The 27724-nt window shown below is 40.3% G+C and overlaps 1 protein-coding gene across 1 annotated transcript in view; it reads right to left on the reverse strand.

The window, feature by feature from the left end:
• The window catches only part of stard9 (StAR-related lipid transfer (START) domain containing 9), a 46229-nt gene that overhangs the window by 18022 nt on the left and 483 nt on the right, over window positions 1-27724 (reverse strand). Inside the window, exons 2-17 of the mRNA XM_028565652.1 lie at window positions 24578-24647; window positions 21762-21878; window positions 10411-10527; window positions 10148-10180; window positions 9986-10047; window positions 8475-8587; window positions 6072-6214; window positions 5801-5868; window positions 5503-5600; window positions 5081-5284; window positions 4073-4170; window positions 3757-3834; window positions 3453-3530; window positions 2575-2754; window positions 1598-1649; window positions 1146-1271 (exon numbers count right to left, since the gene is read on the reverse strand). Coding sequence (XP_028421453.1) covers window positions 1146-1271; window positions 1598-1649; window positions 2575-2754; window positions 3453-3530; window positions 3757-3834; window positions 4073-4170; window positions 5081-5284; window positions 5503-5600; window positions 5801-5868; window positions 6072-6214; window positions 8475-8587; window positions 9986-10047; window positions 10148-10180; window positions 10411-10527; window positions 21762-21878; window positions 24578-24647 — 1637 coding nt within the window. The remainder of the gene's footprint in view (window positions 1-1145; window positions 1272-1597; window positions 1650-2574; window positions 2755-3452; window positions 3531-3756; window positions 3835-4072; window positions 4171-5080; window positions 5285-5502; window positions 5601-5800; window positions 5869-6071; window positions 6215-8474; window positions 8588-9985; window positions 10048-10147; window positions 10181-10410; window positions 10528-21761; window positions 21879-24577; window positions 24648-27724) is intronic.

Here is a 27724-nt window from a genome sequence, read left to right on the forward strand (position 1 = left end):
TGTTGGTATAATTTTATAAATCATGTTTTAAAGTGCTCATATTTAGCTTTTTGGCGTTTTCCCTTTCCTTTATAGTGTTATACATCTTTTTTGTGCATGTAATAGGCTTCCAAAGTGAAAAAGCCCAAAGTCCACCCCAAAGGGACTTACCATCTCCAACAGAAAACACTGTTCACAAACTGCTCCAAACAGCTCTATTGTAGTCCAGCCTTTACTTCCGTGACGAACGTGCATCACATTGTAACACACGTTATAATGCTCGCCTAGCTGCTAGTGTGGCATGCCCTCATAATCTGCTTCTGATTAGCTAGTAGTCCTTACTTAGCTACTGTGCATGTGCGACTCCCAACAAAGATGGAACAGAAGTGAGATGTCTCACTCTGCAGCTAAAACAGAGAGCTCAACACACAGGGTGAAAAATATGGTGTTTTTTGAAAATTAAACCCTGTAAACCTATTTTGATGTAATCTCTAAATACAGTTATGAACCTGAAAATGAGCATAATATGAGCATTTTAATGTTAAACATACATATGGGATATCATTTGGGATGAATGTATCTGTGGATGGCTATCTTAGTGATGACCTTACCTATAGGCCAGTAAGCCTATCATTATAATTGCTAATAATACTGTATGTTGAATTCATTTTAAGACATTTTTAATAAAAAAAAGAAAGAAAAAAAAGAATTTGGTGGCCCCTCTGCAGTAACTCTGAGGACCCCCTAGGGGTCGCGGACCCCCTGTTGAAGAACTCTGGCTTACAGTATGCAGTTTTGATTCTATGTATGTTTGGCATTTATTTTACTATAAGCAATGAATTAATTTACACTCTTTAGTCACCCCTCTAGGTGGTAGTTTGCCATGTCAGCAGTAGAGTCGCTCAGTGACTGTTAAACGGTTTCATTTTGAACGGAACTCTGGGACTTACTGTATATTATTAAGACGTTCCTAGTGTCTTAGTGATACAATGACAAGTAACAAGTGTCGTACTTAGGCAAAGCTTGAGACATGAAAGTGACAATAGCTGCCTAAGGATATTAAAATAAAAATGTGGTTATGATCAGTCAAATAAAAGTCACACGTAAGACGTGCAGTGGGAACAAGACAATGTGAACAAACTGTTCTGTCAAGGACATGAGCGGACCTTGAGCCAGTCTGCAGGCCTCAGTGACTTCTCTGTCGTTGAGCAGGCAGACGGAGCCCGGCAGCGGTGTGAGCGTAACCACACCTCCGTGGTTTTCAATCTCGCAGCTGGCACTGCCCTGCAGAACTGGAAGAGATGAAACACAAATCACACTTATTCATTATTAATTAATTTAATGAACAGTCCATTTTATGATATATAATGTTTGACTATGCATTCTCATAATATATTCTTCTATGTTTCATGTTTTATACTGCATGTTTTGTCTAAAGCTGCCAGTTCTCTGTATTTCTACTCTGCATGGTTGTAAGATGCTGGATGAGGATTTCCACTCGTGTAATGTACAACAGTTGAAAAGAAAAAAAAAAATGACATGACACGTATTATACAATTTGAAAAGAAATATATGCAGCTGGATAAGGAAACATGGAAAGCAAATGAATAAATAATACCTATATGTGGTTCTTCAAACTGATCCTGAGGTCCTATGTGGGTGACTCCTTCCTGTACGAACAAAAAAAACATTGTGTAAACATGGCAGCTATATTTAAAATCTACATCAAAACAACTACTGTGCATTCTGGACATTAAGCTGGTTATGCTACACAAGCAATAGTGGATCTAATGATGACAAGAATTTTACACAATGATTTGGAGAACTATCGATATTTCAATTCTAATCTTGCACTTAGCTGTAAGAAAACATATCAATTGTTTACTTTAACGTTTTATGTAATGGGATAAAAGGCTTTCATATATGGCGTCAAGACCACATGTGTTCCCAGGTGGCCTCGGCTCTTCACATGCAGGAAACAGTGTAATTGTCAGGCCTAAGGGTATGCTTGTCATTGTCAGAATCAGGACAGCTTGAGCTCCCCTGAGTCCTAGCCTCAGAACTAAGAGCCTCTTATCCAACCCCACTTTATGCATTGCGGAAGACACACACACACACACACACACACACACACACACACACACACACACACACACACACACACACACACACACACACACACACACACACACACAATCGACAGGACAGTTGGAGGGTAGAGTGAAAGGAAAAGACAGTAGAAACGCACCTTTTCTCAAGGGTTTTTCTAGCAGAACAGAGAAAAATAGTAGAAAGGAGGAGGGGAAAGAATCTAGTAGAAAAAAAGACATGGTTTTAGTCAAGACAGCTGACAAATCAGGTACTTTAGAGTTGGAGAAAAGTAGAGCAAATGCAAAGAATTTCAGTTTGTGGGAGTTTGTGTCGTGTTGTTCAAATGAGTGATGTGCATTCCATTCTGATATTTACTCTAAGAAAAGCACTGCACAAAATGAATAAAGAAAAAACTTCTTCAAGGAGGAAAATTAAATAATACCAAAATACAACAACATTACTCTTTATGGACACAACATATCCATTTGCCTCTTATCATCATACCCTGAGGTGATAGAAGACGACCCCGGTGCTAAGAACATCTCCATCCAGAGTAACCAGGTGTGGTTGGAAGGAGTTGATGAGGAATCCGGCCCGGTCTTGGTTGATGTCCACGCTGTACTGCTCCAGCAGCTCCTTCTTGTCTCTCCAGCTCTCCGACCAGTCCTTCGTCAGCTGCTCCACCTAAGGAGGAGACATGGAGGAGGGTGATGGAGGTAGGTAATTAAAAAAAAGGGGGGTTGAAACCAGAGGTGGTAAATATCTGTGGTCAGGGAGACAATGATTATACCAATATAAACAGCCACTACTGCTACTACTACTACTGCCGCTGCTACTACTCCTTACATTTCATAACTTCTTTTAAGAAGTTTCAAAGTCAGAAGAAAAACATACTGTGTCACAGATATGTACTTCCAACACACAGATTTTGTGATATCCACTGCTGACACATCTGCTGCCATCCCGATACAACAGAGGTAAACGAAGCTCAATACATTTAAAAAAAACATACAATTGAAAATATCAACAGGGATGTTTTATTCAAGAAACAATGTCCTAGTTACTCATTCTAATCCCCAGACTCGCTGAGAATTTTCCTCATTAGATTCGACAAATAGCAGGCAATAACCAAAATCTAGGGGTGTGGTGGGGGTGGGGGATAGCTAGCTGGATACAGCAAGGATTTAGTCGAAAGAAAATGTTTAATGTGACTTGGGTGAACTGAGGTTGATATCATACACATTTAGGAATAAATGTGCATGACATATCTTATCTTTTTTTTTATTATCAATTTGTGGAGTGCCAAACTCATGATGCTTGATTTGTCCAGGACTACTGTATCTGTCAGGCAGATGTAACCATGTGTGTCCACCCTATGTTACCTTTAGTTCGTTCTGTAGCACGATGTCAGAAAGATTTCCATCCCTCTCATCGCTAAGGGATGGACTGGGATTACGCCGCTGTCAGTCAAGAGGGGGAAAAATGATCAGTTAAAATACTGCGCAAAAGGAAAATGTCACATGCGTTACAATGCAATTCAATCTTTACCACACATGGGAATACAATTGTCACAAAGACACAAAGCACTCTATAAAGCCTTTGCTACAAAAACGTGCAATGTGGGAATCGTAGGGTGTATCCCTCAGAGAGTGAGCGCTATGCTCTAGTGATGAAAGGTCACCATACCATTTCAAAGCTGAGCAGCATGCTCTTCAACCTGTCAATCTCCTCTCTCAGTTCCCTGATCAGGCGTACATTGGCATCCTGCACAGAAATAGAAGTACACCTTAAAGCTATAGTGTGTAGTTTCTGCCGCTCCCATGAGGAATTCTAAGTAATATCAACAAAACTGTCAGCCCATCCACATGACACAAGCCTTCCGTGATCGTGAATGTAACAGACGTTCATTAATATCAAAAAGTTTCACACTAAAGCTTTAAACTACTCAACACATTTAGATCAAACATTAAGTCTTGGCATTGGACTCTTAACAGCCACTGACCTCATTAACCCGAGGCTTGTTGACAATATTTCTGGCATGGGCCGCATAGCGCAGGGTGCTGAGGGTCTCGTTGTAACTGCTAGCCGAGGGTGAGACCGCTGCAACACAAAAACACACCAGTAAAGAAACACAGCAATTAGCACTGACGTCACAAAAAAAATTAATTTCAGGAGTGAGCCTTAAGGGACCATACCAGTGGTTTTGCCAGCGTGTGGTCACATTACTCAAACCATTTTCACAAAGCAAACCATTACTTTTTAGATTTAATTTCCAACTTTCCAGACAGCCATTCGATTATATACAAAAACATAAGAAATGCCTTGCAGACTTCTATTTTTATCAAAGTTACATTATCTTGTCGTGATACTGCTGCAGCTGTGAGGAGCGTTTTTTTTTTTTAAGTCTTCAATATTGGTGAGTTTAAGTGCTTATAAGAAACTCTATAACAAGAGGGATTTAAGAGTTGTCTGGCATAAAAAAAACTAGCAAATTTACATTTTCACTATCAATTATTCCTTTCATTTTCCATATTTTCCTTTAGGGTTTGATATTGATAAACAGATAAGCGCTTGATCGCAACACTGTTCAACTATAAACCTTCAGTTAAAGCTTATATATGCATATGCAATTTATAGTTAATGAACCAAAACGTGCAAAATCTCAGCCATATTCCTTTCACAATACTGACATGTGTTCCACTTACTTGCAATTATGGCTGCTCCCTCTTAGTCGATTAGTCGACTAATCGGTCGTTTTGGTCTTAGTCAACTTAGATTTCTTTAGTCGATTATTCATGTTTCATTCTTTTTTCATGCTGAATGACTTATTTCCAAGAAACGTACGAGCACATCTCTGGTAAACACAAGAATTAAAGTGGTGCTTTTGCACGACTCTTTGCGGAGAAACTCAGATTTACAGATCTGTCGATTAAATCAACTAATCGATTAGTCAATACAATTAAATGAGTGTTAGTCGACTAAGAATTTCTTCATTCGAGCACAGCCCTACTTGCAATCATGATGGTCTTGGAGTTGCCGCCCAGGCTGTCTTTCAGCAGCCAGGTTAGGATCGAGTCTCTGTAGGGGATGAAGCAGTGCCTCCTCCCGCCTCCTCCAGACAGGGAGCTGCTGTGGCTTCCTGCCGTGCTGCCATCGCCCTCAGATGCCATGCTGTTGATACTCTGACAGCTGCTGGACATCTGGGAGTTCTGGGCTGTGGAGGCAGTGGCAAGAAGATGTACAAAAAGTGGAGGGATTAATGGAGAGAGTGCTACAGAAGAGAAGGAAATACTGTGAGGATCAAGTAAATGTGTAAAGAAAAACAGGAATTTGTGAAGGTCCGTGCTAGATTTAATTCCAAATAAAAAAAACTTTTTTTAAGACATCATCACTTGAACTCCAAATGGAATCATGAGCAGTGTCATCATTTACCAAGAGCAGATATGACGATGCCCAAAGTGACCAGTGACTTGTTGATGTTAGAGCCCTCTGTCAGTCTATCCCTGCAGTAGTGGGGGTCTGCCCGCTCACTGTCAGAAACAACATAAACACAACATGAGGTACATGTTACTTATAATGATTAAAGACACAGATTGCCCAACAAAAATGTGTGGAAATGAAAAAAATCTCAGGGCTGTAGCCAAGATCCACTAGGGGGCAGTTTAATCAATGACTTTGACTCAAAAGATGTTGAGCAAAAACATACAACAGAAGGAAATAACAGTTTCACCTCCCAGCCAAGTCCACCAGGTTAATCTTGCTGACAGTTTCTGAAGGAAGGTTTTTTTCTAGGATTGCCTGTGGAGAAAAAGACAAGAGGAATCAGACTGGCATCTGCAAATACTGATACGTGTCCCACCTGAAAATAGAGACTAACAATATTAACCAAACTTTGGAATCCATTTAAAAGTTAGAAAGAGGACCGTTAGCAGATTGACTCATTCACAGATGAGTGTAGCTGTTATATAGAAGCTAATTGGAGAGCTGAGAGAGATGATGACCTGTGTGTACTGGATGGTGAAGATGGCGTGGGATCTGCTGCTGGCATCGTGGTTGTGGGTTGCTGCGGTGATTCGGTTGGCAATGCCTTCCTCCAAAAGATCCATGGCATGCTTGCAGTCTGAGACCACGTGCTGCGACAGGTCTGATTAGAGAGAAACAACATACTGAGAAATCTAAAGCAAAAAAACCAAAGAGGTTAAGTTTAAACATCAACCTCAAAATGTTTACTAATTGACTTAATTTCCGCAGTGGGAAGTAACTCCTGTTAAACTTAGGGTGGAAAACTCGGTGTTTGGTGTTTTAAGCCCCCAACGTCATCTTACAGGCAGCACTGCCTGGAAGGCACTAGGATTAGGCAACGGTTAGTGTTAAGGTTAGGGGTTAGGTGCCTTGAAGTCGACGGTTGCAGCGCTGCCTTGAAGTCGACGTTGGGGGCTTAAAACACCATCGAGCAGAAATCTCCCTGTAAGAGTAAGAGTAGTACAAGATGCACATTATACAACAGCTGGGAATTTTAAAAAAAACTTGATTTTTCAAATAAAATTTAAAATAAAAAATATTGAAAGAAATGACGCTAGAGGATATATAGGTTTCACTTTTTAAGGTTATAATTATGTATGGCTAACTGCCATAGGAATATTAGTAAAAATAATAATAATATAAAAGATACGCTATTTAACACTTTTTGTAAACATTTTTTAGAGATAGCTCTGAAAAACAACAAGCATTAAACTGATAGTGACCTGACATTGATAACACTTCAGCAAACATAAAAAACAGAGAGATAGAAATGTAAAAAAGACACAAACAGGAAATGCCTCATCAAAACTTGCTGACGCTTGATCTGTAATATTTTCCTACAGCATTTAGAAGCAAAAAACCTCAACAATGCTCTACTTCCAGGTGTGAATAACATCTTAAGAGGCTGTTAAACACATGCGCACACAGAGCCTCGTGGTGCTATAACATGCCTTTCCTTACTCCTGGTTTTAATATGGACATTTTATAAAAATATTTAAATTACTTCAACAGAATGAAACTAACAGTGAAACACTGTTTGATGGACACGTGTTGATGGAGAAGAAGTTTAATAGCTGGGAGCCCTAAATGTGCTCTCTCTGTGTGTGTGTGTGTGTGTGTGTGTGTGTGTGTGTGTGTGTGTGTATATATATATATGTGTGTGTGTGTGTGTGTGTGTGTGTGTGTGTGTGTGTGTGTGTGTGTGTGGTGAAGTGTTCTTCTTGGAACCACAAGGAAATGACTTCACTTCCTCTGGTCAACTGGGATTTCTCCTGATACTGACAATGAAATCATGCGGGGCTTTAAACATAGAAACGCAGGCAAATGAGAGGGAGAGAAGGAAAGAGGGGGAAAGGGTGAGGAGACAGATGGAGAAAGCGAGAGAGTAAAATAAGCTACATGGGGAATCTGGATTAAAGCCATGACGGACAATTCAGGACAAGATCCAAAGCTTAACAACTGAACAAAATTCCATCCCTGACCGCATACCACAGTGACTTATAAACTAAAAACTTACAAGACACAAGCATTACTCTTCTTCGGACTTTGGTATCCACTCTCATATTCACTCTCTTAATGCAAAGTGTTTTAGACAGATTCGTCTACTGTATGATCCACCGCTGAGGGTTTGTATACATTTTGAAAATGGTTATTGGACACTTCTTAGAGCTCATAGCCTGTGAAGGCACCCTAATCATCAAGACCATAACATTCAAATATGGAAAGTCCAAGTGTATGTCTGAGACAAAGTTGCTGCAAGATTATTCTAAAAAAACTTTTGCACAGATTTATCCTCTTATTTTAATCTTGGTGAAATTATCATAGTAAGGTAATGAGAATTTGACGCCTCTAGACCTCTAGAATTTAAGTATTTAATAAGTAGGACAGACTAATAAAGACAAAAGGCAGAAATAATCTGTTGAGTTTTTTAGCTCAACATTTTGTGCAAAACACCTGGAACTGTTACGTTTGAATATTGAATTTAAATTTTAATTCATTTAATTTGTTTTACTGCTTTGTGTTTTTAGATTGATGTCTATTGTACCAATTATCCCCTTTTATGCATCTGTGAGTGCATATTGGTAGGTGTACATGTAGCTGTGTTTGTGTATATATTGTGTATAGGATTGTCTCCCTGTATTTATCATCTCTTTTACATTGCAAACTAATGAAGTGAATTACAACAAATAAAACAACACTTGGTGTTGGGGGCCGCAAGTTGCAAGAGCAGAGAATCAGCATCTTAAGTTTCTTATGTATTCTTGCTGAAAGGGCAAAGAAAGGATGGCTTTAGAATTTAAACTGAGTTTAACATAGAGTTTAGTAGGTCTTTGCTGTCCACCACTTCACAAAGTTCAGATTCAGGGGACCTGAACACTCACCTTGTACATAGGGTCCTTTCTCCGGGTGTTCTCTAACTCTTAGGGAGGCTCTTTTCTTCTGCTCTGCTCCTCTCAGCAGGTCTCGCACACGCTCGTTATAGATCTCCAGGAAGCTGCAGGGACAGAGGGATGAGTGGGCATTCACACAGCCAGCGTCGGCCCTCAGATGGTGCGGCAAAACGCGGGTCTTTCCATTCATTTTGAATGTGGGTACTGCGTTTAGGCTGCAGTGAGAGGTGGCGGGTTTGCCGCAGGGGGGACATGCAACAACAAAAAACGCAGCAGGCCTGCGGCAAAAAGTTGAGACCGACTCAACTTTTGAAGAAACGCAACCCCACATCACGCTGAGGTAGCCAATCATGTAACCGGTGAGAGTCCTGTACAGTAAACAGGAAACATCAATGCCCCTATTGCTGCCACAAGAAAGTTTTAAAACACGAAACAAAAGCACTGAAGTGCCCAGGAGTTTGTGTAAAAGCCCATTCGGGCCGGGCTCGGCCGTTTTTTTTTTTTTTTTTTTTTTTACACAGATCAGGCTCAGGTTGGACTCGGGCTTATTTTAGCTTCTCTCCTCATTGTGCCCATCTTAGTAGCGTGTGACGTGTGTGTGTTTGCGTGTGTAGCAGAGACAGCGCGCATCAGAGAGCGTGCGTCAGAGAGAGAGAGAGAGAGCGCATCAAAGCGAGCACGCGTCAGAGAGAGCTTAAAAGTGATTGATGTTGGTGTAGGGTCGGGCCAGGTTCGGGCTGAAAAAATTGCAGGCGTTGTCGGGCTGGTGTCGGGTAGGGCTTGAACACCACGGGCCAGGGCCGGGTTAGAGCTGGCGCTTTTGGCCCGTGCAGGGCTCTGGTCTACTTGGGGGGTTACAAAACACAACAGGACGTCACACAAATGGGCCGGTTCAGTGACACTCCCCCCGCCATACAACCCTTGCGGAACATCGCCAGATTGCCGTTTCCCTGTCTGAACGCAGCCTAAGACAACATCCTGCTATGACGACACACACTTAATATGATGTCAATGATGATTATTTAATGTCAATTTGCCTATACAGTATACAGTCCCTTTACACAATATGTGAGTTGTTTTGTAAGTTCATCATCTGCATTTTCCCATTTTCATCCAATAAAGGCATTTTGTCTTTAAAGTAGGGGGGTGACACAACACAAAGGCCCCCGGTTTAATGTGAACCGGGTCGTAGTCATGGTTATGATCTGCGTTTTAGACCGCTGGTCCAACCAAACGACCCAGAAACACAGTCTACACAATGGAAATTAATAATTTTCCTTATGAATGAACGTCAGGGAGAACCCATAAAGCATATTTGCGTTTTTCAAATTAACATGGCCTTCAAGACGTTGGGGATAAGAAAAACCGACAAGGAAATCCAGTTTTTGATATGCACTGTTTTGCCTGCAGCTTTGCAGCATAACTGTTTGAATGTCAACATCAGGAAACCGGTAACTTAAATTGCAAGACATTCACACAGTCAGACATTAATAACACAGTACCTGATCTCCACTCTGCTTGAGTTTTGCCCATCAGAAAAAGTGTCTTCAGACCTAAAGAGACCCTGCAAGGAAAAGAGAAATGCAGTTGACTTTACACTACAACACTGGATACACAAATAGTTGAATTATTAGTACATTGAACTGTACAATCCCCTAATGTACCTGACAGATCCGAGGAGTCAAGCCAATGGAGTCCTGACATCGTACAGAAGAGAAACAAAAAACAAAACGGAAAGTGAGGTAGTATTGTTTTGACAGCTGCCATGGAGAATTGGGTCACAACTAAATGTTGCTGTTCATTACAGAATGTAACATTTGCATATTTGCAGTGCAGCATGGTTTGAGTATAGATTTTGTGTAACAGTTGCATTGCCTAAAATGTGCCTGGTGAGTATGTACTATATAGTGCCATGCAGTGATTTTACCGGTGTCCCCATCATGGTGTACGTCTTTCCAGATCCTGTTTGGCCATAAGCAAATAGACACACATTGTAGCCCTCTGAGGCTGCGGACAGCACCGACACACCCAGGTCCTGGAACACCTAAAGAACATTAACACACACAACCTAAATCACAAATACACAAAGAAAGACTGACTAAAACTAGGTCAGAACATGCCCTATATGAGATGTCTATATAAATTTATACCTGGTGCAGTCAAAAATGTCTAGATAATTAAGAAGGGTGCTGATTCAGGATGTCAATTCAAGTCTTTTAGGTAGGTAAGAATGAGAATGCCTGAAAACCCATCTGAAAGCGTGTTTTACTAGAAAAAAGTAGGTGCTCCTGTGGGCTGATGAGGTATTTACAGTGTAAGCCGATGTCCTTGATCTTAATCGCATTGTGTTTTTACACGAGTGTAGATTTACACCAAGGTTTCACAGTCACAATGCTGTGGCACCGGGCCAGTGGTGGAGAGGTAATGTTGCTTCCTGCTGAGGTGTTTGGGTAAGGAGCAGGGAGGTCAGTTAATAATCTGGGTAAACAACTTTGCAAAATGTGTATGTGAGAGAATCAAATGTGAGGGTAAAAAAGTGACTGGGTCAGGAAAATAAACCTTGCCTAAAAAGGTGCTGTGGTGAGACGGGGGATCCGTGAGATTCCCACTCAAAACAACCAACTTAAGCCTCTTGTTTTCCTTCTCTCAGTGTGTCTGCATCTGAGAGTCTGGAGATTATTTAGCACGAGGCCTAATCAATGACAACTTTAACTTGCCAGAAGGTGTATGAAATGTTACCAATTAAAAAGGTCCCAAGGAAGGAAGCTGCTGTTTATGGTGCTGTTGATTGGTCGTTTCAGCTCTATATTTGGCACCATTGTCATTCAATTTACACTAGTTGGAAAAACTGATGCCAGGGGAGAAATATGGACCTAATTCACTTTCAGAGCTGACAAAGCGCAAACCAGCATATTAAATTAAAAATTATTATTAAAATAAAATTATTAAAAGTGTCAGCAAACCTGTTTTTTTTACTTGGCGTCACAGAGGCATAGAATTTGCAGATACTTATCTTCATATGGGTGTCAAAGTCAAATATCTTTGCATTGTGAGAGCACAACGGATACATAATGGAACACCTTGCTCCACACGACACATTGTGAATGGTGAGCAATGTGGGTGTTTTCTGCGCAATATCATTTATTATAGGTCAGCAGCGGCTATAGTATTTTCTGTATGTGCATGTTACTGGTTAGAGGTAAGTTGGGGCAACCTGATCTAGAGCAGACCTGAGACACAGCACATTCCCCCCCAGAACCATAACACACCTTAGGGATCAGTGAGGGGTCCTGAACCACAGATACTGGTGGGTAAATACACAGAGGAGAGAGGAGGAATGCTCGCAAAGCTACCACAACCTCCACGGATCAAACACAGAAATCTTTTCAACATACCTCCCGCGTGTGTGACGGCCAACCACTGTCGGGAGAAGCGAGAACCTGGAGCTAAGCCTGTGTATACTCTAGGCTTACAAAACGGTGGGAAAAGGCCCTGGCCTTGTGAAAGCACCCTGAAAGGATTCAATGCTCATCTGGTTGTTCTCAGGAGTGTGTAAAATATGTGTGTTAATATTCAACAGCCTTAGGATTTCTCTGAGAAATATAAAATGTTCAACACTCACACAGAGATCAATGTCTTATCTAACCACAGTGGACCAACTGATAAAGCAAAAACCAGCGTGCAAACAAACAGCCAAAATGTGATACAGAATACTGATTAACTGCTTGAAATGTTAATCAGCACCATAGGTCCCTAGAATATAGTAAACATAATGTTTTCAGTTACTTTGCTTTCAAAAGCCACAGAATATGCAGTTGAAACATTTTTGCCAAACAAAATATTTTTCATTTATTGATTAATCTGCTGATCATTTAATCAATTAAACAAGTTAAAGAATAATGAAAAATAAATAATGTAAAAAAAAATTATTTTGTTGTTGTTGTTGTTGTTCTTTCAGTAGGGCTGCAACTAACGATAATTTTCATAGTCGATTAATCTGTTGATTTATTTTCTCGATTAATCGATTAGTTGTTTGGTCTATAAAATGTCAGAAAATGTTGAAAAATGTGGATCAGTGTTTCCCAAAAGCCCAAGGTGACGTCCTCAAATGTCTTGTTTTGTCCACAACTCAAAGATATTCAGTTTACTGTCACAGAGGAGAGAAGAAACTAGAACAATATTCATATTTAAGAGGCTGGGATCAGAGAATTTTTACTTTTGTCTTAAAAAATTACTCAAACCGACTAATCGATTACCAAAATAGTTGGCGATTAATTTAAGAGTTGACAACTAATCGATTAATCGTTTTGCAGCTCTAGCTTTTAGTTTTACAATTTATTTTATTTTAGATTTTACTTTACTCTTAATATTTTACTTGTAGTGTTGTAATGCTAGTTCAAGGCACTTTGATGAAAGATTTTTATGATGGATGTTTAAAGAAAAAGGTTAGAAAAAATTTCCATCAATAAACAGATTTAAAAATAAATAAATAAATAAAAAATGTCCGACCAACAATCCAAAACCAAAGACATTACATTTACTATCATCGAAGAAAATGAGCAAATATTCACAATTTAAAAGCTGGAACCACTGATTCCTTTGGCAGTTTTTGCTTAAAAAATTACAAATCGATTATTAAGATCGTTACCAGTTCATTTTCTGTCAATCAATTATTAAATTATCGACTAATACCATTTACAGAACAAGAAGTATGACTAATGCTACCCTGCTTTTTACTGAGATGCAAAGTATTAGTTACATTTATTACACTCCGATTACAGGAATCATTTTACATTTCTGATAATAGCTGATTATTCATTAAAAAAAATTAACAAGCTTGATAATAGATTAAGCCTTTAAGTTATGACAGTTTACGGACTAAACTATTTATCAAAAAAGAACTACATAGAATATTAAATGAAGAAAATAACTGTTACCTAAACCCTACAAACACATTTTTCATTACTCTGTAGCCTAGCCAACCATCTGCAGACAACAGCCACGTGGAACTAGTAAAAGTGCTGCCACAACAGCTGTCTTACTCAATGACCTTATAAATCACCCAGCAGGCACTGTGGTAAAGACATCCAACACATCATTATTCTTATGTATGGAATCCATTTCAACACGTTTAGCACTAACTACTTTCCAATTATTCTGTAGACTATTTCATTGAATATATCGATTAATCGTGTTTAGTTTTTTTTTTTAAGTCAGAAAATAGTGGAAAATACCCATTATGCCGAACATGACTTATTCAGATTGCTTACTTTATCAGACTTACATTTTAAAAACCCAAATTAATATTACATTTACTATCATACATGACAAAGAAAAGCATAAAATCCTCACATTTCAGAAGACGTAAACAGAATGTTTGGTCTTTTTGCTTGGCATGTGACTGAAGTGATAAATCAGTTACCAAAATAGCTGCTGATTAATTTTCTATCAACTGATTGATCAAACAATAGGCTAATTGGTTCAGCTCTAAGCCTAACTAACTGCTGTTACATCTATTTCCCCAGAGACCTTGCTAAAAAAGCCGTGAATGTAAGCAATATAGTGTACATAAACCATAAATTAATTTTAGCCAAGAAAGTATAACCTATTTCCTAAATTTTATTTCATGTCAAAAAGAAAATGAGTACCTTATGTAACTGTTGCCCAAGAAATAGTAATGTGACAAAGTGCGCAGCCCCCTGGAGTCCAGACCACCAAGCGTTGCCCCCTGCCTCTTGGCTGAATGGAGGCTTAAACATGAAGACAAAAAGCTGCGCCGCCCCAGTCTTGTCCTCATCCTAATGTTCAAAAACAGACACGGACACCCTCTCCTCCCTCACACAGAAAATCAATACGGCTCTTGTTAAAGCTGACCCTCTTAAACTTACTCTATGGGGGCTACGACTACGACTGAGGCTGAGGGTCCCTGCAGGCTTAGCACAAAGAGCAGGAACTCCACTTCAACTGTGCACGTTCTCTCTAAACTTGACTCTCTCTTTTCTCTCTGTACACTATTCCTTTTATTTTATCTGTTTCTACCTCTTTTTGCCCATTTAGTTTTATCAAAAATCTGCAAAATACTTTAAATGACCTCTGAACAAAACCACAAGAGGAAGCATAAACTTATTCCAACCTCTTGAGCGAATTAAAACTGTATGTACGAGTTTGTCTAGACAGGCCATGTCGGGCAACATTAAAACAATCCTGTCGTTTGTCATTACGGTCACACCAAATTATATCAGAAGACTGTAATTTGTGCCATCGCGCTCCGGCTGCATAAATGGACATAATGGCCCTGTGTCACAACCTACTTTCACAGTTTCCCTGCAGCATTGGGAGGTATTTTTGGACAAACAAAGCAGTTGATGTAAGCGACAGGTTGCATTGTGGGAATGGAAATGTACTCCAGGATCAAATGAAGCAGGAGAAAAAACAGCCTGGAGATAAAGCAACTGGGCCAGAGCCACAGTAAGCTTGCAGGCTTGTCGGTCGCCTCAAAACACACAAGGGACAGACTAAACACCTCCATTAACAGGAAGGCGGTTGTCATCAGCAGGCCACTGCACGTGCATGTGTATGTGCTTGTGCCACTGCACGTGCATGTGTATGTGCATGTGTGTGTCTCTGCTCGGTTAAGCCACTTAGAGGAAACATCATCCACAACAAGGACAAAAGCCTCACAGTTTGCTTCCCTTTCTGACAAAAAAAAATGTGCAAACAATCAAACAATGAAAGAGGAAAAGCAGAATATAGATTTCATTCTTCTACAGGAAATGCAGGTCAAACTCATCCGGTCAAAACAGAGAGTTAGGAAGGAAGAATTAAACAAGGCTTTGGGGTAAGAAAAGGTGGCAAAGGGGCTCCAGATCTAGCAGAAGGCAAAGAAAAGGAGAGTCTGCTTTAGCTTAAATGCATGACATATACTGTGGAGTATTTATGAAGCGCAGGTTATGATCCAAAACATGGCCTTTTGCACAAGTCATCCACTTCCTCCCATCTTTGCCTCATAAAAATCATATGATCAAGTAGAAAAACAGCAACATCAGAGAAAAGAATTGTCGCTTTAATTGCATGTCACAGAATGCTGCTATACGTACAGCATTTTCCTTTCATTTTTTATTATCCAGTCATGCAGGGATGCATTAACAGAGATATTTGGCTGCATAATACTCTCATCTGTCAATGCCACAATCACAACACACTACTATCTCCAAGATTAATATTTTAAGCAATGTAATGTCAGCAGATGGAAAGAGAGAGCATGTTAACGCACACACAAGTTTAAATTAATACCGCCACATGATATGCATGACAGACAGTTTTAAATAAAGTAGTGACATACAAAGAAATGTTATCTTGTACAATCCTACTTTGGCAACAGATATCAAAAGGAACGTTGAAATGTCACGTGTGTGTCTAAGTTGAACCAGACCTCTTTCAGGAAAATGAGGTCTCCTGAAAAACAGCTGGGTTTCTTGTCAGAGATCTGCACCATGATTTAAAAAAAACAAAAAACTGTGTTCCATGTTTGTTTTGAAACACTTTTTTCCTAAAGTGGCAGCCTAGTTGGTGGCCTGGTAACACAAAAAATAGTGGAGGAAGGCAGCAGAGCGGGTGAGAAATGTTGAAAAAGGACAGCAATAGAGAAAGACAGAATGATAAAGACTGACAAGAGTGAAAAAGTAATGGTGTAATGCCTATGTAATGAGTTAAGTCCTGTAATCACTGGCTGTGGAAAATGCCAATTGCTGGTCTGGTTTTATGTGGCCTTGCCTTACACTAAACCCTGGAGAAGTATTTATGTGAAGTGTGTGTGTGTGTGTGTGTGTGTGTGTGTGTGTGTGTGTGTGTGTGTGTGTGTGTGTGTGTGTGACGTCGTCAAGGGTGATGGCAAATGGCCAGACAAGCAATGTGAAGCACTTCGCCACATTTAAAAACTTTAGCTTCTCAGTGCTTTTGCCAGGTTTGACGCAACCAAGAGGACCGAGATTTATTTTCCCTCCACAACTGCGCTCACTGGGAGGACGTCTCTGTGCTCAATGGAAAGACTTGACGCTGCAAGCGAAAAAATACATGCAAACGGAGATGCAACTTTCTCTCAAACGGTCAGTCAAACAAACAAAACTGCTATCTACTTGTGTAAAATATTTTCCCCTCACTCTGCTCCATGTCCAGGACTGGACAGCTGCAGAATAGACGAGGGTTGCTTGGTTCCCATCCCATGCTTTCCAACTGGGTTACACAAACAGCTGGGCTCTGAGCAAAAACTAAATTCTTTTGTTTAGACACAGGAAAAGAAATGTCACTGGAGATTCTTGTCCTGACTTCCTGCTAGAAATCTAGGTTAGAGAATCAGAAGTGAAAGAGGGGGACATTTGTAGAGTGGACTACAGTGAGGGAGGGAGGGAAGGCGGACACAGACAGGGAGACAGAATCACATGCAGAAAGAAGAGACAGAGAGGAAGCTGTATGGCGGGGAGTTAAACAACGCACTCGTTTGTCACACTTGGACAGAATTTGTAGGTCAAAAAAGCATGGGAGGGCAGAGAGGCTGCAGGAGAGGGAGGAGGGAGACAGAGATACACAAGCCAGACAGATAGGCTGCTCTTCATTACTCAGGCCTCCCTACACATGGGAATGAAGGACAGTGGGGAAAGAGAGGAACACAGGACAGGAAAGTGAATAAAATGAAGGCAGGAGGCTCTCTGGAATTGAATTCCATGTTTCAGTGTACACTTTGGTTGCAACTGACACTGGGGCAAAAGGAGAGACATAAAACAAATAAATAAAACCATATCTGGAGAGAGTTTGGGGATTTGCTGCTCCTCCCCCAACCTTGTTAAAGTGACCATAACACAACTGTAGAGCGGAGCTGCACGTCACACTCTTTATGGCAGGCTGGAAATGACTTCCCCAGCCTTCAGACTGATGGGAGCCTTGTGTGATATCCATAGGGCACCTTCACTAGGGAATTAACTGGTGCAACATTACTACAGTTTGACATGAGCTCAACTACTATTCTTACACTATTGGATATCATTTGAGTGTGTGATTTGAAAACCCTCACTCATTGGTTAGTCCATAAACATTAAAACTATGGCTGAATACTATGTAGAAAATATGCGATTAAACAAAGACCGCCTAGTTCTGTCCTTTAGTTTAGTGTAGTCCTTTGTGATCACTTATTTTATGTTATTGACACACATGTGTATTTCTGTAGCCAGATGATGTCACAAAGTGAGCACATACATTTTACACAATTTTTTTTTAGTTATTTTAACAATACAAAAAATACTGCTTCTAATCACTCACTCCTTGTTCCATGACCTAATTTTCTACCAGGTTTTTGAGATAAGAACAAAAACAGGGCCAAAAACACAACCTTCTTCCTATAAAAAAAGAAATGCAGCAATACAAACACAAATTCGGTTTGAAGGTCATCGAAAAGGTTGTTCTTATCACTGATGGCAAAGAAAAAGCTGTAACCTGCCAAAATAAAAGAGAACCTACAGTGTGTCTACCATGTTTGTGAAAAGGTTTCTCTGCTGTCTCAACTCAGTCTTTATGAAATACAGTGGTCAGATAGAACAATAATACTCAATAATAATCACATCATGGCCATTTTTACCTAGCCTGACAAGCCAGACCCAACATCTGGGAACGCACCATTGGCAGGGCTCAAACCGAGGGGCGGGATAAACGGTTGTCTTTCAAATTCCCTCTGCCGTATCCAGTCGGCAAAACTCCGAACACATCTTCCTATTTTAAGAAGGACTTCAGTGCTTAACTCCAAGTCTTCCAGAGTCGCGGCCAAATCCGATTCGAAAGACCGCTGTTCGTCCGCAGCAGCAGCCATCTTCTTTGTTTTCAAGTAGCAGCAACTCTGCCATCCTTATGTTAACCCACCCACCAACTCTATACACGACGTGATTGGCCTAACCAGAATTTGGTTTTTCCAGCTCGCAAGCCAACGGAGAGTCGCTAGACTGACCCTGGCTGCAAATGACATTTGCTGCCGCTAGGGTGTGTCTAGATTTCTAGGCTAATTTTTACCATTTTATAGACAACATTTTTTATTGAGAAAATAATTGGCGGATAATTAAATCTTAGTTAGATCTTCATCAGTCAGTTAACAAAAGATTTAACTTTGGCACCCAGATTGGCAATTGACAGTGTGCCGTTAGAGTTATAATTTGCAGACTGTACTCTTCTTTTTAAGAGGAGTTACATGCACCTTTTGTGATGTACATCCATCCAACCACATGTAGTCTCTCTTACAACTCCTCGCAGTTAGTCCATACATAAATCATAGGTGCTCGTCCTGCATTTGTATGGCGTAGATTGTAGATCTCCTATTTCTTTGTTGACAGCATGTGGTTTATTTGGTGCCCAGTTTGTGGTTAATTCAAACCAGGCTGAACTAGACCAGACTGTGTTAAGGGGGGAGTAAATGCACACGTGTGCGTGGAGGATACACAGAGAAGCTATTCTCTGTCACTAGTCTACAGCACCGTTGACACACAGACCTAGAAAACACTGTGAGCATAATCAAATCACAAACACACACACACACACACACACACACACAGAAGAGGAGGAGGAGAAGGAGGAAAACCCCAGCAAGCCAACTCCTTTTGGCAATAAAAAACAGCATTGTGCTCTGAGACGAATCCTCAGCAGTGACGTCCTTGCGCTGAAATTTAACTGTAAAAAATGACTTAGTGAAGCAGCTGTGAGTTTGGCAGGCGAGAGCTGGGGGCTGCAGACGCACAGTGGACCCCCTGCCCATTTCCCCTCCTGCCCTCCGCTTCTGCTCCTCCTCTACCCGAGGAATTCACATTTGTACTCTCTCTTCGTGCCTAATCAGTTTCTCTTGCCATTCCCCGTCTCAGTCCTCTGCTTTTCTTTTCCTTCCCTCTCCCATGTTTCTTACTGTCAGAAGCAATAAACAAGCTGAGGGTTTTGGGTTATTAAATAGTGGAAAAAGCGATTTATTAGTTCAATACCTAGCCCCAAAACAAAAGCAGTGTTTAGACAAACAGTCCCAACAGCTGGCCCCCCTTATGGATTATGGATCTCTTCCAAAAACCTACCGCATTTCTGTCTACTCTCTCCGTTTTAACGGTGTATGAGGACGGAAACCCTCACAAGTATGTGGTGTAAACGATCAGTGATGCATGGACATGTACAGCCGACAGTACAGCGCAGGAGTGGGGAGGGGCCGGCAGCCAGTCTCTGAGGGGCACTGGGTGTGGTGGGATAGCACTGGACTGGAAAAGCAAGAGTTAAGATCCCCTTGTCTCATTCCACCACTGGCTCAGATTGTCTCAGTCTCATGGGGAGCAAGTCTGTCTTTCTGCTCTAAAAAAAGAAAAGCATGTTTAAAGATATTTTAAAAGTAGAAACTGAAAAATCCAGGGCTGGCAAAAACAGCATCAACTCATTAATGTGTTAATTATGTATGTAGTTGGATCCCAGCTAAGAGAGAAACTAAATCCATACCCTCACTTGAGAGCCAAAATGTAATGCTATTATGTGAAACGAGGCGACACAACAGTGTGGAAAATTTAACATCAAGTCCCAACATTGCTGTAAGATTTTGGTTAGGTGGATAACAAATCTGCCTCCTAAACCCACCACTTAGTCAGGCTCGTCACTGTTCTAAAAAGCAATTTGTCTGGTAAAATATTTAGAATGGCTCTTGAACGATAGTGTCCACCTGCGGCTGTGCTCCATTAATCTGGCTTGCTGCCCTACAACCCAAACACAGCATTTTCTTCTTTTTACATCTACCAGAGAAATGCCTAATTCAAATATATACAACTGTGACGTGATCGGTAAATGGCTGACGTGGTCTTCTACAGGATTCTTTGTTAAAAAGGCAATTCTTTGGATTCTGGTGAAGGAAGAGGGGTCAAATATAAAATCCAGCAGCTCTGTCCTTCGCTGGTGTCTTTTCGCCCACCCCAGGTCAACAGAGGAATGTCTTGTGGCAACCAGGCCACTGTGACTGGACATAATTCTGCTGAGGACAGCGGCAACCAAAGCCAGAGCCAGAGAGAGAAATGAAAAGGAGGTTTAAAAGGACGAAGTGCTGTGTTGTCTGTGTGTGGGCCGTCATCACAGCACGGCCTTTCTCAAACACATACAAAGGCAGCTCTGACAAGAGGAGGGACGGGCAATGAGGGAGTGGCAGAGGATAGAAAAAGTGACTGTAACAGTAATGTAGCAGCTATTGTGCTCAATAATGAAAACTTGATGTAAATACAAATTAGTGAGAGAACTTATCTAAAATATAAAAAAAAGAATAGATTTTGGAGAGCTTTCCTATAATAGACTTGCGGACCACTTCCTTTTTATGTGGAGCCCGTCTCAGGTTCCTGCAACACCCCCCTAATCAAAACAACACAAAGATATCTAATCGCCCAATCAAAGCCAGGACATGAAAAGAGAGATGACTCTAGTAATGCCATGTCTGAGGCAAGAAGACTTCTGGGTAACAGATGGAGCTGATATCATATCCCCCGAGTGGCCATCTGTGTAAAAACATAGACAACACACACACACACACACACGTTTTGTTGTGGTTTGTCTACAAGGACAGCATTTCCTCTGGGCTTTTTTTTCTTCTTGGTACAGAGGTTGTGTTTGCCCAGTGTCAACTTGTGGCCAAAAGCCTGAATCAGCACGCACTTGGTCTCCACCCACGAGAGGGCATATAACATGGCACTAAAACAAGACAAATCTTGAGGTACTGCCGCACAAGTGGCTCCCTGTCAAACCAGATCCTACCAAATTACACATATACTATATGCATCTATAACAAAGGACATAAACCGTTGACTAATCTCACTTACTATACTGACTGCAATGTTCAATTATGAAAATGCCATGTAAACAGAAAATATGTCGTGATTTTTTTTTCACCAGGAGAACCCTCTTTGTGTTGGATTTCCTGTCACAATCCACTTTTGCGTATATCTGGGAAGGAATCTGTCAAAGCACTGTTTATTTGCTATATTTCCACTAAAATAACGACAAGGAGGAGGAACCACAGTACAGTTGGGTTTGAGGCTGAATACTGGATGTAAACTCTTATGTTGTCATTATTGAGGCTACGCCTCAAAGCATGTAAATGGAAAAAATATTGGAATGGTGTAGTAGATCAGTGATTATTTGGTGAACATTGGAATACTACCTTATGTAGAGTAAGGCCAGAAGGTGGATATTCCAGTGTTTACTGAATAGACACATTTAGTTAGGGAGTTAGGTTATTACCTCCTCCTGCGAGGCATAGTGAGGCTCTGCAGGGTCCACCGACCAGTAGCAGTAGTCAAAACAATACTCCAGAAGCTTCTCCCTCGAATCTACAGCACCGTCTGTACGTCCATCCAGCTTCAGGGAGGAAAACAGAAGAGTAAAGTACAAAAGGATTACTTTTTACAAATACTTAATTTGGTAAGTACAAGAAATAAATTAATTTGTCTTTCAATACTTAATAGCTAATTAATTGCATACTAAAATGTATAAGGATAACACCTGCTTATATTTAATAACATAAACAATTGAGCAAAAAAGAAAAAGGAGCTATTTTAAAAAAAAAAGATGTGTGTATGGGACTGCTATGGAGTGGAATTGCAAGCAAGTTGTTTCCATTCATTAGCCACGCATTCAATCCTCATCCAGTTCTTTAGTCGGCTCACTGCATCAACGGTAAACACCTTTCTGCTTACTGTGAGTGAACCCTGAACGGAGGAAAGACAGCACATTAGCATTAGGACTTGCCCAGGCACAACAGTTGCACTGGAGAAACCGTACGGCATCTAAACATTTCTTCTAAATCACTGCTTTCAACCTGGAGAACGCTATTGTTCTCACTGGGAGCACCTGACTTTGAGTGGAAATATGTTAATATATGTTAAAAAAAATGTTAATACAGGGTTGTAAAGCTCTTCAGGTGTGCCCACTTTACTTAAAACTTACTCAAACTATTTGCATATAGAAGAAATTATTTAAGGTTGTTAGCGCTGTATTTTAGCTGCAATTAATCTTTTTTTTTTTTTAGGTAAATGTCAGTGGAGAAAGTGTCTTTCTCAATGATTTTTGATAGAGCTGGGTAATATATTACTATAATATTATAAGGCCTGGGTTAAATAACAGTTGTCCTGATAAAACAAAACATTGTTCCAGCATAACAGTTACAATATTCAGTATCTATTCAGATGTTTTAGCACGATTAAACAGCTTTAAATTCTAATTTCAATAATGATCTGCTCCTTTTAAAAATATTTGATTTAATACATTGAAATTGATTATCTGTGCGGACCAGTTATTTAGATTAACCTATGTATGTAGAATGTGCCATCACATTATTGGTGTCAAAGTATTGAGTCGCACAGCTCTTGTTTAACAGTGCCAAGAATTTTAAGCCCTTTCTCTTTCATTCTGAAGGCTGAAAACAGAACATGAAATTGGCCTTCCTTATTTGGCATATGAGATTTTGTGTTACTATCAGATTCCAGTGTAATTGCACTGGAAAATGTTTGAGGTGACATCAGGGTATCATGTTTACATTTGGCGAGTGCAGGTTTAGTTGCAAAAACAGCATTGTTGGAGCTGGTAAAAGTTAAAATGTCTTGCTCAAGGACACTTCGGTGGTAGAGTCACATTACGGAGAGGGCTGGGAAAAGGGTCCTTTAGTCACTTGTGTACTTCAAACCAAGCAGTCAATTATCTAAATCATTATCCAAATGATAAACCCACCCAACCATCTATGTAAATAGGTGTTCCTTTCTCTAACTGCAGCATTAGGCAACACTAAGCTCTGGGTATTAATTTTGTTCACAGCAATTGGCTTGCCTGAAAGCATGATTGTTTAACCCCTCAGCACTTTTAGGAAATTCAACAATGGCCTTGTAGTAAGGGATTAGCCAAGAGCAATGCTGGCCACAGGCCTACAGAGCTCCGAACCACTGATAAAGACATGTTTTACAACTAAATCAAGTTGGGAGACACTGAATAGTTGCAAAACATCCCCCTTTATCTTTTTCTTACTTTTAATCTAGTTCAGTAGCTCTTTATAGCTTGTAGTACGTGCGGTTTGTAACTTAGCTTTATTGTCTTTTAAAATCTACCCTTTTTTCTTTCCGTCTCAGATCTTCCAAAACTGTCCCACTTTCCATAAATAATTATTCCCATGAGACCCGCAAGAGCCTTGGAGTCTTGATCCTTTTCAATGGCAGAGGGAGGCCATATGTGGTTTGTCTCCATCACATCATTTGTAACAGATTTTCTCCTCCCCCACCCTAATTCTCTCTATACGTCACTAAATGTAAACCAAAGGGGCAGTTCTGTAACTACCCATTTGATCAACAAAAGGTCTTCATGTACGCGACTAGTTTGAATGGTGTAACTAAATGTGACTTTTAAAATTAGTTGAAAGCTGAATTTCTTTTATCTTTCTGCATGTTTGCATTACATAAGAGATAAACATTTCGATATAAGATCCTCAACAATCGTCACTGTTTTTTGCATCTACAAGCCATAGCCTTCAAAAGTTTTATCATCTCGATATTAGCTAATGCAATTTGCATGCAGCACCAGGCTGCCTGCAGGCAATGCAGCTCAACCAATCAGACAAGTGTACTCAGCCATCGGACACAGCACGTTGGTAAATTAGAGAAAGGAATGGGTCGCTCACATAATTATTTCAAAATGTGCAGAACCACCTTGAAACCTAAAACAACTAAAAAAAGAACCATACAGTAAAAAAACATTGCACACTCTTCTTGTCTTGCAGTCTATTTAGTATATTCCTCTGTATTGCTGTGCAGAGTGTCAGAGTGCATGTTTTTGACAGGAGGGGTCTCTCAATCCATGTGTATGTGTGAGCGCAACACATATAATAAACAACAGTGACATCAAGCAGGAAAAGACTGATCCAAGGCTGTAAACATCCTGTTGCTGTGATAGATACCCTCTACGCAATACTCCCAATTCACCCAGTCCTCCCTAAAAAGGACACACACAACTAATAATAATATTGGATATAACTCTGCAGCAGTGTGGATATTTTCACACCAAAAAACACTCACCTTTACATTTTTGATGCTCACAAGCTTGTCCTCCACCTGAACTGCTAGCCTTCCCCCATCCGCACTCTCCCTGTGAGCAAGAAGACGATTGTTTCAGTCAACTCTGTAAACAACCATATTTGGAGGCGTAAAGAAATGTGAATGTTTATGAGAAGTGAGAGAGAACAAACCGGAGAGAAAACATTAAGACATGCCTCCAATAGAGAAGAGAGGATTTAAGGGACGCTCTATCAGTATTGATCAGTGTCTCCCATTCCAAATGCAAACCGACCACAGATTTAACAAAGGTTTCACTTTGGATTCAACACCCTCCACACTGATTCAAATAGGTTGAAAATCCTCTTTTTGGCCGATGCGGGTGTAATTGAGAGGGTGTCCAGATAAATTTAGGCGACATGACTTGAGGCTGTCACATGACAGTTAACACAATGAATCTTTGTGTGTGTGATCCATGAAATCGCCACTGACTAGTTTCAGATTCAAATGAAAACAGACCTTCACGTACTCCAGAGACTTCCTCTGATGAGGCATGTTGGGCTTTTGCCACAAAGTTGAGAGCATGCAAAAGTTTTGCGTGTGTGTGTGTGTGTGTGTGTGTGTGTGTGTGTGTGTGTGTGTGTGTGTGTGTGTGTGTGTGTGTGTGTGTGTGTACAAATGGGACCAGAGTTTGTTGTTGCATTTGTTTAAAACAAGGTCAGTTCGACTCTGTGTGCTTTAACAGCTGGACCAAGCACATCTGATGCAACATACACGAAAATGGAGGCAATCACAACATGGAGCTGAGAGAATTTTGATCTCCAGGAGCGATAATGATGGCGAATGCTGTCTGTAGTGGAAACGCTTCGTCCCTGTGGTGGGTCAGCTCTCCCTGTGCTTCACCATGCAGGACTCATTTTGCCAACCCCAGCAGCGGCCCAACCCAAAACCACCAACCTTCAATGTCAGGCTCGAAGTAGCATGAAGTAGAGGAGGTTGGTGGTGGAAAATAGTAAACCTCATAAAAAATGTGTGTTGATACAAACCCAAGACGAGCAATGACACAATCAAGCTGACATGTTTTTTGCACATGTGAGTGGCTTCTTGCATTCTCAGGGGCGCGCATTGAATCCTAAAACAATGGGCAACACACTTCTGTGCCCGGCCGAATGAGGAATGCAGCTGACCAGGCTGGTGTTAATGTTATCTCCGTCACACAGCAGGTCCATACTCAAATATATAAGTATGGAAATACAGCCTTGACTTAAAAAAAAAATAAAAATAGAAAAGAGCAGAGGGAAGTGAGACTGACAGAACCAGAAATCAGGAAGCAGAGATTTGCATGACAGTGAACATAATGTAGAAGAAATTCTATTGTTATGCAAACTACCAGGAAGGCTGGTTAAAAGAGTCATTGTCCAGCCCTCCATAGCCTGAATAATGCTTTGTTATGGTACTGTAGTGGCCTTTCAGATTATTCACCCCTCAAAACATTCTGCAGGAGTTCAATTTAATTCAATGTACTACTATAGACTTTATATGTACTATATCCCCAGATCCGGAGTATCTGTTATTCAGCATGTTGTAGCAATTTGCCTGTAAATGTTGTAGGAGGTGATGGCGCAGTGGATTTCACATGTGCCTTTGGTGCAGGAGACCAGGGTTCGAGTCCCACTGTGATACATCAACCAATGTGCCCCTGAGCAAGACACTTAACCCCTAGTTGCTCCAGAGGCTTGTGACCTCTGACATATATATAGCAATTGTAAGTTGCTTTGGATAAAAGCGTCAGCTAAATGACATGTCATGTAATGTAAAGGGGAGCTCCAGTGAAGCAAAGCAACTTTACAACCTCCCTGTGTTACTCTGCTACTTAAAGAGCACATTTCACAGCACTGTAAAACAGGGGGAAAACTTTTCCATAAATGTCTCTCACTAAACGAAAGGAATAGCTTAAAGTACACTTTTACTGTTATACCGGTGGGCTATTCGTTACAAACTTATTCTGTGCAAGCAAACATTGCACATAAAACATTTGTAGACATTTATATCAAGACGTCTATATTCAATGTTAGTGGAGATGCCAAAGTTCCACAATGTCAGGTTAAATTTAAGGGGGATTTGTATAAAATGATGCACAAGACATCCAGAGTATTTCCATTTAATGGAAAGGAACAGCCATGTAAAACATGGAGTTGTGGGTTGAACATTTTACTGAGTGTAAACCTCTTTTAGCTTCAATAAAACAGCTGGAGCAAGCTGACACACAATATACTATGTATGATACTCTAATACAATGTGGAACATGTAGGTCTGCAACTAATATTGATTTTCGATATTGATTTTTTTGTCTATACAAACAATTTTCAAAAGGCTTGTTTTGTCCGACCACCCATACAAAACCCACAGGTATTCAGTTTACTATATCATATAAGGCAGAAATATAGCAGATCATCACATCTGAGAAGCAGGCACCAGCAATCGTTTAGGATGTATGCCTGAAATTGATACTACTAATTCAATCTGTTGTTATCTGATCGACTCATTGATTAATCATCAGTTGTAATGTTTGTTTTTTTCAACCATAAAGCTAATTGAAAAAAAAAGAACGAAAAATTGGCTGTTAAGGGGGTGAATACTTGGGGTTTCTTGAACTCTTGAGATAAAAACTAGGCTCTGGTGTTTCATTTATTTACTTTTTGAATACATGACAATTCATGTCTAATTATACACCATATTTTACCTTAATAGTTGTTGTGTTAAGATAATTGGCTGCAGTGAGACACTTTAAACCTCAACAAGTTCACGTTTTATGTCCGTTACTCAGCACCACACACACTTACACTACAAACAAGCTGCTTAGTCAGACACAACACTACTGACAGCCACAGTTGTCATCATCCACCATGTGCACCACTGCAGAGTTTTTAGCTAGCTAACTTAACGTTCGTTTCCATTATGACTTCGGTAAAGTTAAAGCAACTTAGTGCTAACGTTAATACAGAAGGCAACATGAGAAGAATATTGTTTTGTATGTATATAGCATCAAGCAGCAGCCCAAGTCCCATGACTGGCAACAACAGTTCTGATATGAAGTGAAATGTGGAGGCGAATACAATAATGTTAGCTCTTATAATGTCCATGTATTGAGTCGTTTAATAAGCACTACCT

The sequence above is a fragment of the Perca flavescens genome, chromosome 20, assembly GCF_004354835.1.
Source record: "Perca flavescens isolate YP-PL-M2 chromosome 20, PFLA_1.0, whole genome shotgun sequence".
NCBI lineage: Eukaryota > Metazoa > Chordata > Actinopteri > Perciformes > Percidae > Perca > Perca flavescens.